Here is a 12,011-nt window from a genome sequence, read left to right as displayed (position 1 = left end):
CCAGCAAATCTGCTCTGAAATGAGAAACCAGACTAACCGGTTTGCTGAAGAAGGAGGGTCTGGGCCTAAGGACAGGCTTTTGGAAGTCTGAGGCTCTTAGTTCTTTCTCAGCCATCCCTAGAGAAGCCCCCAAACGAATCCCGAGGATGCGTGTTGAAGAGAAACGCTAAGTGTCCTGCAAGGGCAAGTGTCTGGCTCAAAGCAGGGCTAGGTCGGAACAAAGAGCCCCCTCCACCTGACCATCTCAGAGCAGGTGCCCTCCTCGTGGGGGCAAAGGAGCTCTGCTGCCCGCCGACAGGGAGCTGGGGGCATTCGGAAGCTTGAGGGCTTTTCCTCCTGATTTCCCGAGCTCCATTCAAATCCCCCAATTACAGCTGTCATTCCAGGACACTCCAGGAGAAGTCCCGGCTCTGGGAGGGTAGGCCATTCTGCAGGCGCCTGGTTGTTCACTCTGCAGTCTAATGTTGGGTGAGGACAAGTCAGGGAACTAGGAGCCCCTCGAGGTCAAGGTCTGCCTGGGTCACCACGGCCCCTGAAGCACACTTGGCACACGGCGAGGATCAGCGTTTGCTCGGTGACTCTGGGGAGCACAGCACCGTCAGGAAAGGTCAGGGTTCTGCGCAGGTGGACTCTGTGGCTACTCACCATTTGGCCAAACAGACTGCTTTGTGGATTTCTTCCCATTTGCCTCCAAAATTCGTGGACACCCACAGGCCATTCTGAAAGATTATAAATGACTTATCAAAATTCCAGCTGCTTGTATGATCTTTGATAAGACACATCCAATCCCTAAGGGGGCAGAAAGAATGCACACTGACTCTCTCTCCTGGCTGCCACAGCGCACACACGCACGCACACGCACACGGGTGAATGAGTTGAGGCAGTACTAGTAGAGACCGAGTACCAATGAAGGCAGAAAAGCCCTTCAAAGCCGGAGCTGACCTGGCTCCTACAGATCACCTGCCAGCCGGGGGCATGACCAGCGATATCTGCGAGGAAGCCGCTCCTCCTCGGACCCGCCGGCCACCCCAGGGCCCACACACAGACAGAGCCGGGCAGACAATGGGCATGTGGAAACGGGGCTGCAGGGCAAAGGGAAGAGTGTGGCTCCTTGGTGGCTCATAACTCATGTCACAAAACAAGAGGCGGAGAGACTGCTGAATGGGGAGCTGGTTTGTTCTGCCAACGTCCCCCACATGCACACCACACAAAGCAAAGCTGCCACTGCCAAGTCGATTCTGACTCATCGTGAGCCCACGGATCACAGTGGCAGTGCCTGCGGGGTTTCCTGGGCTGCAGTCTTCGTGGAAGCACACTGCCACCGCTTCCTCCCTCACAGCGGCCGGTGGGGTTACACTGCTAACCTTTCAGTGTCTCGTCGGGCACTCAGCAAGACGCCAGGTGACTCTCAACCACAATGAAACGTGGAGAAACCAAAACAACAGAAACACCTGTGACGCGTGCAGGGAGCTAACCACCACTGGGGTTTCATGGAGCAAAGTCTGGGCATGAGACAGAGGAGCCGACGCCAGGGAGAGCGGGCGGCCTTGTCCGCTGTGCCCGGCTGAGGCCCCTGGTCTTTGCTACACATGGGTGCTCCCCGGGGAAGGGCTCTAGGTAAGTGAACAACACTCTCAATCTAGCTGGTTTCCCTAAAGACGTGGGCGGGAACGGACAAGAGGAATTTCAGTGGATCCAAACCAGAGGCAGGAGGAGCAATGGATACCTGCCAGTTCCCAACACACACACACACACACACACACACACACACACACACACACACACACACAGCCACTGCCATCCAATCCGTTCCAACTCTCAGGACCCCCTACAGGGCTTCCTACACTGCAAACCTCGACGGGAGCAGGCCGCCGCCTCTGGCTCCCTTGGAGCAGCTGGTGGGTTTCGACTGCCAAGGTCGGAGTTACCAGCAGCCCAGCGTCCGACCCACTGGGCCACCTGGCTCCCTCCTGTGTTACTATAACGAGTACGAGGCACTCAGAGCCCGAGCCACCACGGCCGTGATGCACACACTCCAGGAGGGCTCGGGAGCTGGCAACAATAGTGTGGTTCTGTTGTGCACAGGGTCATTCCAGTTGGGGCAGAGGGATGGCATCTAAGGGCCGGCGCAGCAGTCACAAGAACCTGCTGACTTTTCCAGTGGTGGGTGGGGAGGGCCGTCCAGGAGAGGACAAAGTGAAATGAACCCCTCAGGGGGCCTTCAGGAGAGGCAGGAGGGCGAGGAAGGGCCCCTGGTCTTGGGGAAAGCACGGGGCGGTGGGTGGGGCTACACAGGGACCTGAATTTCTGAGTATCTAACAGAGGAGTGCCAAGGGCAGGAAACAATACGCTTCAGACTTACACACTGAAGAACTAACCAAAAATAATAAAGATACAGTGTGGTCACATGCAAACAGCAGGAGGAGCTGAACAATCCACACGTGTTCCTTGCGGCACACAAAACAACCACATCCGGCCGCCTTCATTCCTGTCCCAGCACACGCACACTTCCTTTGCAACATCGGTGACGGCCACAGGACCGACAGGGGGCATGCACCTGACTAAGCAGGAGAAAGTGGGCAGTGTACTTTGTGCCACAAGCTCCACAGAGAGTGCCGATGGTGCGACAGCATGACCTACCGGCCTTTCAAAGGCAGGCCACGCCCTCCTCTCCTCAGTCAGCCACACCGTTGGGTCCCAAAGATCAGGTTGTCACAAAACTATTGGCATAATGTGCAAACGGCCAACCACTTCAGATCACAAAATGAGGGGCGGGGAGATCATTAGCGAGCTGCCCACCCACCAGAATCACGGTGCAGCCAGGTTGGCACGCTGCCTGAACCAGCACGGCGAACACCGCTCTTGCCTTGCACCCTGGCACACACCACTGCCAGACCTGCGTCGTGAATGGGAAAACAGGCAACTGGGTTTTTTCCTAGTCATAAATGTGCGAGGCCAGATGCTGAGGTGGCTGGAGAGAGAAGATGGACTTACTTCAGTACTGAGGGCTAAGAGGTAATCGGGATTCTGCGGACTGTACATCATCTGAGTCAGAGGGTGGAAAGGGAGGTCCGTCTGCACAAAGTGCTTCGCAAAGTCAGACGACCTGAAGATTCTTCCTCCACGGCTTCCTCCAGACACCTCCGCGGTTAAGATCACCTGCTCAGGAAGAGGCAAGACCAGGATCAGGATGTGCTGCTGTGAACACACAGGCAGCTCACCAGCATCAGGAAGGAGCGGTTTGGCTCCCAGAGAAAGAGGTGCTCTCGGAACAGAGGAGTCGCTGCACGCTGCTCCCCAAGGCGTAGCCTTCCCCAGCACCACCCTGGGCCGAGCTTGAGGGTCATGGCTGCAGTTGGAGGCAGGCGCGTGTGGTCTTTGGGGGTCTACCTCATCGGCATGAGACAGGGTCTAGTGCATCTGGGAGAGGAAGCAACCACCTGTGCCCTGCATTCCACTGAATAAACCAAACGATTGGACCAACGCGAGCTGGGTTCACCTGTGTCGACAATGTGTTTAAACTGACTATGTGTCTGTGCTTCACTGGCTAATTCTAGTCCTAACCCCGGGCCCCCTGCGTGCGGCACGGAGCACAGGCTTGCTGCAGGCACCAATGCGTCTCACCTTGCCAGAGTTCTCAGGTCCAATAGCCATGCCGAACTCGGTCCGAATGAAGGTGTTGTTGATGAGATTTGTGATATCCTTAAAACTCTTGCCATAATCTTCACTGAGAGGAGGGGGGGAAAGACACAGTTAGACTGCAGTGGTGGCTGGTGCTGTTGGCATCTGGCCTGGCCTCCATGCCTCCCGCTGCACACTATGTGGGGGCCCTCACCCGCCTCTGAATAGTCATGTGCCCCAAAGGAGCCAGTTTCTTCCCCGACTCCGGGGTGGGCCAGATTCACAGCCAGGGGAAGTGAGACAAAAGGACCTTCCAGGAACCACACTTCCCCATTCTTAAATAGCCCCTGAGGAGAAGACGGCTCTCTTCCTTTAGATCCTTGGTTCCCAGCCAGCCTCCTTCTGTTTCCAAGGGAACATTTAGCAACGGACGGAGGCTTTTTCAGGGCCAAATCTCAGGGGTGAGTTGCTTCCAGCATTTAGTAGGCAGATATCAGGGATTCAGGTAAAAATCCTACATTGCACAGGACAGTCCACGCTTCCCAACCCCCCAAATAAAGGATGATCTGACCCCAAGTTTCAATCGTGTTGAGGTTGCGGTACAGGAGCGCACAGCTTGGGGAGGAAGCCAACATCCAGTGGAGAGCAGAACTAAGGTGCCGGGGATTCTAGAAGAGCGTGCCGGCTGCATGCACTGGCCCTGCAGCCTGTTCTTGCTCGGCGTCTAGTGAGAGGAACCAGTAGTTCCCTTATGAGCCAAGCGAGTTGGAGTCTCTGCTAAATGCAGCCAGGGGCCTCGTCACCAATCTGTGAACCTGAAGCACTGATGACAAAGCTGCACCCTGAGCAGCAGGGCTCTGGAAGTGTCATCCCAGCAGCCAGGATTCCTAGATGTGGCCGTCTCTCAAGCACGCAGCACAGGAACACCGCCCCCACTCCGCCCCGCCATGAAAAAGCAACAGAGCAACAAAGTTAGCCCTAACGGGTTTTCAAAATGTGTCCTAAAGCTCATTCTAGCCACACCTTTGGGGGCTGGGGCGGTGTTTGAATTCTCGCTGAGACTCTGACGCTTCGGACAAGACACTAGTGACCTTCTAACTCTGTCTAGTGGAAGTCCACGCACGTCAAGCGCCCCTTACTCGACACAGGACACAGAGCGGGAAACCGGGACGTCTTTAAAAGCAAGCGTCCATCCCCGCCCGCGTCAGGCAGTCTTCTCTGACAGATGGGATGGATTTCGGGAGCAGCCTCGACAAACAGTCACAGAATCATGGACGGCTCTGGAGAGCTGCAGGGGCCGGGAGAACATCTTGTCCAACGCCCTCCTCTCACAGATGAGGAGGCACGAGAGGAGGCAGGTTAGCAAGTCAACCAGTTAGTGAAGGGCACAACCACACCGCAACCCGGTTCTCCTCACAGTCCCAAACGAGAGGCCACTTGTAACTGTTCCTGAGGACGCCTTCCCTTACAACCTGGGTCTTAGTCTAACTTGCTTAAGACCCAGAGGGACACAGCGGCTAGGAGAATTGGAGACAGACTGAGAAAAGTATCTCTGCGTGCATCTGCAGGCCTGGGAGCACGCTACAGCCTGGCCTCCGCGGCGGCCCACATCATTCTTCCCTTCCCTTAGCACTCACCTAGGGAAATAGAGTGGGCATTAGGACCACCTGACAGAGCCCCCACAGCAATGCCTGGTGGCAACGGGCTGCCAACGGCAAGGTCTGCGGTTCAAACACACCAGGTGCTCCACGTGATACGGACGAGGCTGTCTGCTCCCATGAAGATTTACAGCCTCAGAAGCTCTAGGGAGGGCTGCTACAGCCCAGAAGGGGCTAGAGATAGTGTTTTGTTGGGGGTGGGGGTGGGGGATGCGTTGCAGCTCTGGCTTTGGAAACAAGATCAGTTCTTTTCTCTCTGACAGAAGACGAAGAGGCACGCATAAAATTCCTGGCACTACAATGCATACCTCGACAGGCCACACATCTTTCCACTGGGGCCACAGCTTGACTGTCCCCGGTGTCTCACGCTGTCTCCAGGGAACGTGACACACTGGCTGGCAAACTCCACTTGCCTTTCAAGAAGTGGGCACAACAAATTCCTGACTCCCTTCAGATAAAGAAGGCAAAATGAACGGAGCACAATCGCTGCCTCAGCCAGCTGAGCAAAGCGCACGCGTATCCACATGCTAGCTTTTGCGCGGAGGTTCAGCCGAGGCCGCTGACGTCCAGGGACGATCTGAGAACACCACGTTGTTCCAGGGTGCCTTTCCTTACTGCCAGAGCCCTCCCTGGTGGCAGGGTAGTCACGCCTTAGGCTGCTGATGCCAAGGTCAATAGTCAGAAACCACCAGCGGCTCTGCAGGTGAAGGACGAGGCCTTTCTACTCCCACAAACAATGCCTTAAGAGTGAACAAACCCGTCTTAAAATCTGTTTGGCTGGCTGGTTTGCAGGCCTACTCGCCCTGCTACCTCTTTCACTCCTTTTTTTGTCGCTGTTGTTAGGAGCGGTCGGGTAGGCTCGTCCTGACCCTAAGGGCAACAGGGTGAAACACTGCCTAGAGTCTGGCTCCGTCCCCACAACCCGCGCTGTCTTTGAGCCCAGCCACAGCTTTCCTATCAATCCATCTCCTCGAGGGTCTTCGTGGTGGTTAAATAATCTGTCAATTTGAGGATTAAGAGTGAAGGGGTGGAGTCTAGCCTGTCAATCAGGTGATCGTCAATGAAGCCTCTGTGTGGACATTCTGGGAATTGCTGTATTTCCTCCTTGGAGACAGCAGACACTCTGCTCACTCCCTGAGAGACACTGACAAGGCACAAGGCACTATGCTGATAGACCTTGTACTCTGGGAACAGGAGGAGCATGGGGGGACCCCTGCCAGTGCTGAGATGCTTCTACTGCCACTGGATCCACAAGACTTTGCACCCACTTGCCTGTGACCTGCCTGCATTCGGTGTCATTGCATGTGTTTCGTGGGTCTGAAGGACTTTATAGATTAGTATAGGGCATATGGGCTAATACTGGACTAATGGACTTGATCTGGACTGGGCTGTTTTCTTAATGTACAGTTGCTCTTGTATATAAAGCTCTTTCCTATACATGAGAGTGTCCATGAATTGGTTTCTCTTGTCTACCCAGACTAACAGTTTTCCTTTCTGACCCCTGCCCTACCAAGCATGACGCCCTTTATTAGAAACTGGTCCCTATTGATAACGGGTGCACCGTAAGGGGAGGAAGTCTTGCTATCCTCACTTCTATAGAGCATTCTGGCTACCCTTCGTTTAAGACAGACTTGTTCATGCTTACGGCGGTAATGGCATAGTCAACATCCCTCACAAAGACTGTGATTCAAAGACGTCTATTCTCCATCTTTCCTCATTTCCTTGTGCACCTTGATCACATATATACATGTAACTGAGAACACCATGGCTTGGGTCAGGGACACCCTGGTTCTTAGAGAAACAGCTTTCCTTTTTTAAAAATTTAATACTTTAAAAAGATCTTTTGCAGCAGATTTGCCCAATACCATACTCTTTCTCTTTTTTAAAAAATCGTTTTATTAGGGGCTCATACAACTCTTATCACAATCCATACCTACATCAATTGTGTAAAGCACATTTTTACATGCATTGCCCTCATCATTCTCAAAACGTGCTCTCCACTTAAGCTAAGGTGACCAGACGTCCCACTTTTGGCGGGACAGCCCTGATTTTAACAATTTTTCCCGCGTCCCGCGGCCTTTTAAAAACATTCAGATTTTTGGAAAGAATGCACAAGAAGCTAGGGTATACGGTTTTCAGCTGCCATGTGGCTATTTCGCCAGGATATGACTTTTATCAACGGTGTCCACTTTACCAATGTTAAAATCTGGTCACCTTAAGGCCCTGGCATCACGTCCTCATTTTTCCCCTCCCTCCCCACTCCCCCTCTTATTTGATTTCTTGACTGCTGCTCCCATGGCCATTGACTATGGATCTCAGCAAAATGAAATTCTGAACTTCAAGCTTTTCTGCTTATTATGATACTGTTGTTGGTCCAGTTGCGGGGATCTGTTCCTCACGTGGAGCTGTGGCCTACACTGGCGCAGGCGTCTGATCTTCGTCAACAGGTGCCTCCAGGCGTCTGCGCTTCCAGCAGGCAAGGCTGTGTCATCTGCTATCAGACGGTTGGTACGCCCTTCTTCTGATCTGATGCCACGCTCTCCTCCAGAGTTCAGCGTCTTGCCCTGCTTGCTCGGCCTACAGACTGAGTGGGCATGCTGAAAGGACACCCCCCCCACCCCCCCGACGCACCCCTCTCCTGATTTTAAACACCCAGCACCCTCTTGCTCCCTTTAAAGAGCTGTCTCTTGGTCTATGGATCCACATGAGCACAGACAATGAAGTCTTCTGGAATTCCCACTCTTCCCAAGGTTATCCACATTCTGTTATCATCCATACAGTCAAACACCTTTGTACAGTTGATAAGACACTGCTAAAAAGATCTTATATGTAAAAATTACCTAATATCATTAATACCACATGCAAATCAAGTTTTGCTGAAAAAAAGTCAAAAGCATTTGCAGTAGTCCATCAGTAGGGGCCTGCCAAAGATGTAGGCCGGTTCAGAAGAGGATGTGTCACTACTGATGTCTGATGAGCCACACCTAACCCCTCCCGCCTCCTTTTGATGCTGCCAGTGCCGTTCAGTGTTTGCCCGCAGAATCCTTCAGGTCACAGCTCTGTCACCTGAGAAATGGGGAGCACGCGCTTGCCTTTTGCTTTTCCAACTCCAGGTCTTTGCATGCTTCCCTACGTAATACGTTCCCTTGTCTGCTCCAGGCACCCACGGAATCTTCTGTTCAGCTCTCGCCGACCTTTCTTCCATTCACTGTAGCTAACCACCCTTCAAGCGCACGAGTCAGAATAATCTCCCTGGCATCCAGTTTGGTCTTTTCTTTCTTCCTGTCTTTTGAATGACCTCTGGCTTTCTTCCGCATACCTTCCTCAGTGTCACCTCTGCCTACCCAGTCTTCCGTCGTGAGTGTTCAGCGCATCAAGTCTAAATCCAGGTGAGATATTCTCAAGGCCGGACTTTGCTCGCGGCTCAAAAACTCAAAATCTCACTGCCACCGAGTCAACGCTGACTCATAGTGACCCACTTCCTCCCCAGGAGCTGCGGGTGGTTTCAAACTGCCGACCATGGGGATCACAGCCCTACGTGTAACCACTTACACCACCATCAGGGCTCACCTAGGCTTGTTTTAGTTTTCTTCAGTTGCAAGTTGAACTTGCATATAAGCAATCGATTATCTGTTCACCTGGCCTTACTCTGAGTGATACTGAGGTTCTCCATCAGCTCTTTCCACCGATATAGTCAATTTGAATTCCATCTGACAACATCCACATGTACTGTCACCATTTATGCTGTTGGAAAAGGCTTTTTCCAAAGAATAGGATGTTGGTCTCAAATTTTTCTCTCACTTGATCTCTCACATTTACATGACTAAAGCCGTATTTTCCAGTGCCTATTTCCCGTTTCCAGCTTTCAAATTCTCGCCACCAGATTACCACTGAATCACGACTGCAAGCTTTAGCAATTGCAGACTGCAGAAACAGGCAAAAATCTTCAATTTCATTCTTTCAGTCCTCAGCAGTCGGTCCATTAATGTGAGGAACAGTCATATGAACCGGTCTTTCTTGTAGGCGTGTGGCTGTCACCCTTCACTGTGCTTCAGGACAGATCTTGAAATGTCCTTTGGGATGATGAATGGGACACTATTCCCTCCAATCGGTCCCTCCTGGCCTAGCAGAACATAAAGCATCTGGTTCCACATGGCCAGGACCGGTCCATTTCAGCTCCCTAATGTCTGGCATATCAACCTATTTTATTTCTGACTTCCAATTTTCCAAGATTTATACTTCGCATAGCCCACGTTCCAAAGATTAATGCATTTCACAGCTGTTTCTTTTCATCCTGAGCCATGCTACACCAGTCACTGCAGGTCCCGGAAAGGACACCGCCCACCACGTCATTAAGGCCAAGGGTACACTAAAGAGGTAGCTCTCACGCAGCCGTGTTCTGAGTTCTCCCCCCGAGAAGCTCCTCTCCTGGCACGACAGAAGATGACACGGTGTTAAAACTGCTATTTATAAGGTTGTCAGTGACCCATCTTTTCAGAAATGGCTTGTCCGGCCCTCCTTCCCATTCTGCTCCCTCTGGAAGCTTCGCTGAAACCTGCAGTTGGTCGTACTGTGGTGGCCTGCGTGTTGCTGTGATGTCGGAAGCTGTGCCACCAGGGTTTCAAACGTCGGCAGTTGTCCGTGGTGACCAGGCTTCAGCACGGCTTGCCGTGGTGAGGGCACTGTAAGTTGCAACACGGAGGGTGGCAAAGTCAAACAAAGCATCATTTCACTGGCCAGGCAAGTCTACACTGAGGCTTCCTAGTAAAAGATCCGTAGGAAGAAGAGAGAGAAGGAAAACATGCTAAAGATAGAACAGACCCAAAACAGCTGCCACCTAAAAATGGCAGAATTTTAATTCACATTACACTTAACTTTCAATATTTTAGTCTCTTTTCTACCCAACTGCTTAGTGTTACCTCGTGTGTTTTTACTTTAACATTTCTTTTGTTGTTTTTTTTGATATGTTTGTCTTTTTGTTGGAAGTTTACGCAGTAAATTATTGAGAAATAATTTCTGTGCACATCGTTCCGTGTACTAGGTAAGCTTTTCACACATGTGTCAGCATCTCATTATTTGCATCCTGTTTCTATTAATTTAACTTCTTTGCCCCTGCCTCCCTGGCCTTCTCATTTTTGCTTTAGAATAAATACAGACTATTCTGCTTTATCAATGAGGGTAAGTAAAAAAGTATTGTTATGAAACCTTAAAATGCTTTACTAGAGAAAAATATCAAAATGTAAATAAAATAAAAAGTCAAAAGGTGACCCTCATTTCTCATCAAATCCTACATCATCTAGGCCTACACGTTTCTGACGGCAGTGTTTCAGCTCTGTAAGCCTTCTCCCAAGAATTTTGCACTCTCCCACTTACATCCTGTAAAAACGAGTTTTGACCTCCTCCCTCAAGGGACTCAAATCACATTCCTATGAACTGTTCTTTGAGTTTGGGGGCAATATCAGGGCAACTGGGCAGATAGGGGTAAGGTCTCCCAATGAAATGCTCCTAAGACAGCCTGTGCTGGCCCTGAAGAGTGAGCAGGGGCATTGTGGTAATGGAGAAAATTTCTCCGCGAAACCTTCCTGGCCTTTTGCTCACCAATAGTTTTCAATGGTCTTGAAGCTCCTAATGGTCCTCCAAGACCACCGCAGGTCCTTTGAGAACGTCCACCAAGACCATCCCTTTGGAATCCCCCCAAATAGTCCCCTAACTTCCTGAACGGGCAGTTCTCCTGGGAAGCCACTGTTCGCCTGCACTTTGTAAAATGTGTCTTTCTTCTGGCATCCCAGGTTAGCACATCTTGTGTGGAACAGAACTGGCACCCTGGCAGAAACCCTTGACTTGCCCCTACTGGAGATTACTTAAAGGCGCACAGCAGTCAGGGGTGCTCTGTTACACTGTTTGCTGAAAGGTGGTCTCTGGAGTGGCTTCAGTGCCGAGTTTAAAAGGTCTCTCAGGACAGTACTCCTGGGGGTCCCTCTACGCTTTACCCGTCCGATCCATCTGGCCTTTCTCAGGAATGTGAGCCTTGTTCTTACATGTCCCCCTGTGCTTTGCTCTGATTAGGAAAGGGCACGTGCTTTCTGCAGAAATGTTGAAAGCACAAGTGGGGAAAACAGAGTGGTAAGGGATCGTCAACACAAATCACACACCTCCTTAGCAGAAGGAACCTGATTGTTGATCTGGGGTCCCGATTTTCCTTTGGATCAGTAAGAATAGGTATTTAAAAAAAGAAATCATCCCACGTGGTGGAAACCAGCTACTCCGATGACTTTTATGTACACCTGGTTTGTGCAAAGTTGAGAAAAGTAAAATCTGCTTTTTAATGAACTTTTCCTTTAAATGGAAGTGCAGGGAAATACACCTTGTAAAAGGAATGAATGCTACCCTTGTAACTAAAATATATAATCACTGTCAAATCATCTACTGCCATGGAAACGGAACCAAGCATATCATTAACAAAGTTGTCATTCAAGAAGCTTTGACGAGGGTGGGTTCCTGTGCTAGAAGCGCCTTGCGTTAACGCCTCTGTATCTGAGCTGTCCGCTCTTTTTGCTTTTTCACCTCAGATGACAGCCTGAAAAATGTACATTGACTGTGCAAAACACTTTAATGTGGAGCCTCTTAAAGGCACTCTGATTAACTTCTAAAGCTGGACCAAGCCCCAGTAGAAGTGAGAACCGTGATGGGGGGAGTGCGGAGTAGAGATCCAAAGCCCATTAGTAGGCCACT

The 12,011-nt window shown here is 51.1% G+C and overlaps 1 protein-coding gene across 1 annotated transcript in view; it reads right to left on the bottom strand.

Annotated features, from left to right (window-relative positions):
* The window catches only part of SORT1 (sortilin 1), a 60,183-nt gene that overhangs the window by 22,679 nt on the left and 25,493 nt on the right, over window positions 1–12,011 (bottom strand). The window contains exons 5-7 of the mRNA XM_045292014.1: window positions 3,625–3,727; window positions 2,995–3,159; window positions 646–719 (exon numbers count right to left, since the gene is read on the bottom strand). Coding sequence (XP_045147949.1) covers window positions 646–719; window positions 2,995–3,159; window positions 3,625–3,727 — 342 coding nt within the window. The remainder of the gene's footprint in view (window positions 1–645; window positions 720–2,994; window positions 3,160–3,624; window positions 3,728–12,011) is intronic.

This window comes from Echinops telfairi, unplaced genomic scaffold (genome assembly GCF_000313985.2).
Source record: "Echinops telfairi isolate 266 unplaced genomic scaffold, ASM31398v2 ScPeMD7_443;HRSCAF=831, whole genome shotgun sequence".
NCBI lineage: Eukaryota > Metazoa > Chordata > Mammalia > Afrosoricida > Tenrecidae > Echinops > Echinops telfairi.
The sequence above is the reverse complement of the archived record's forward strand: the minus strand, read 5'-3'. Positions and strand labels throughout refer to the sequence as shown.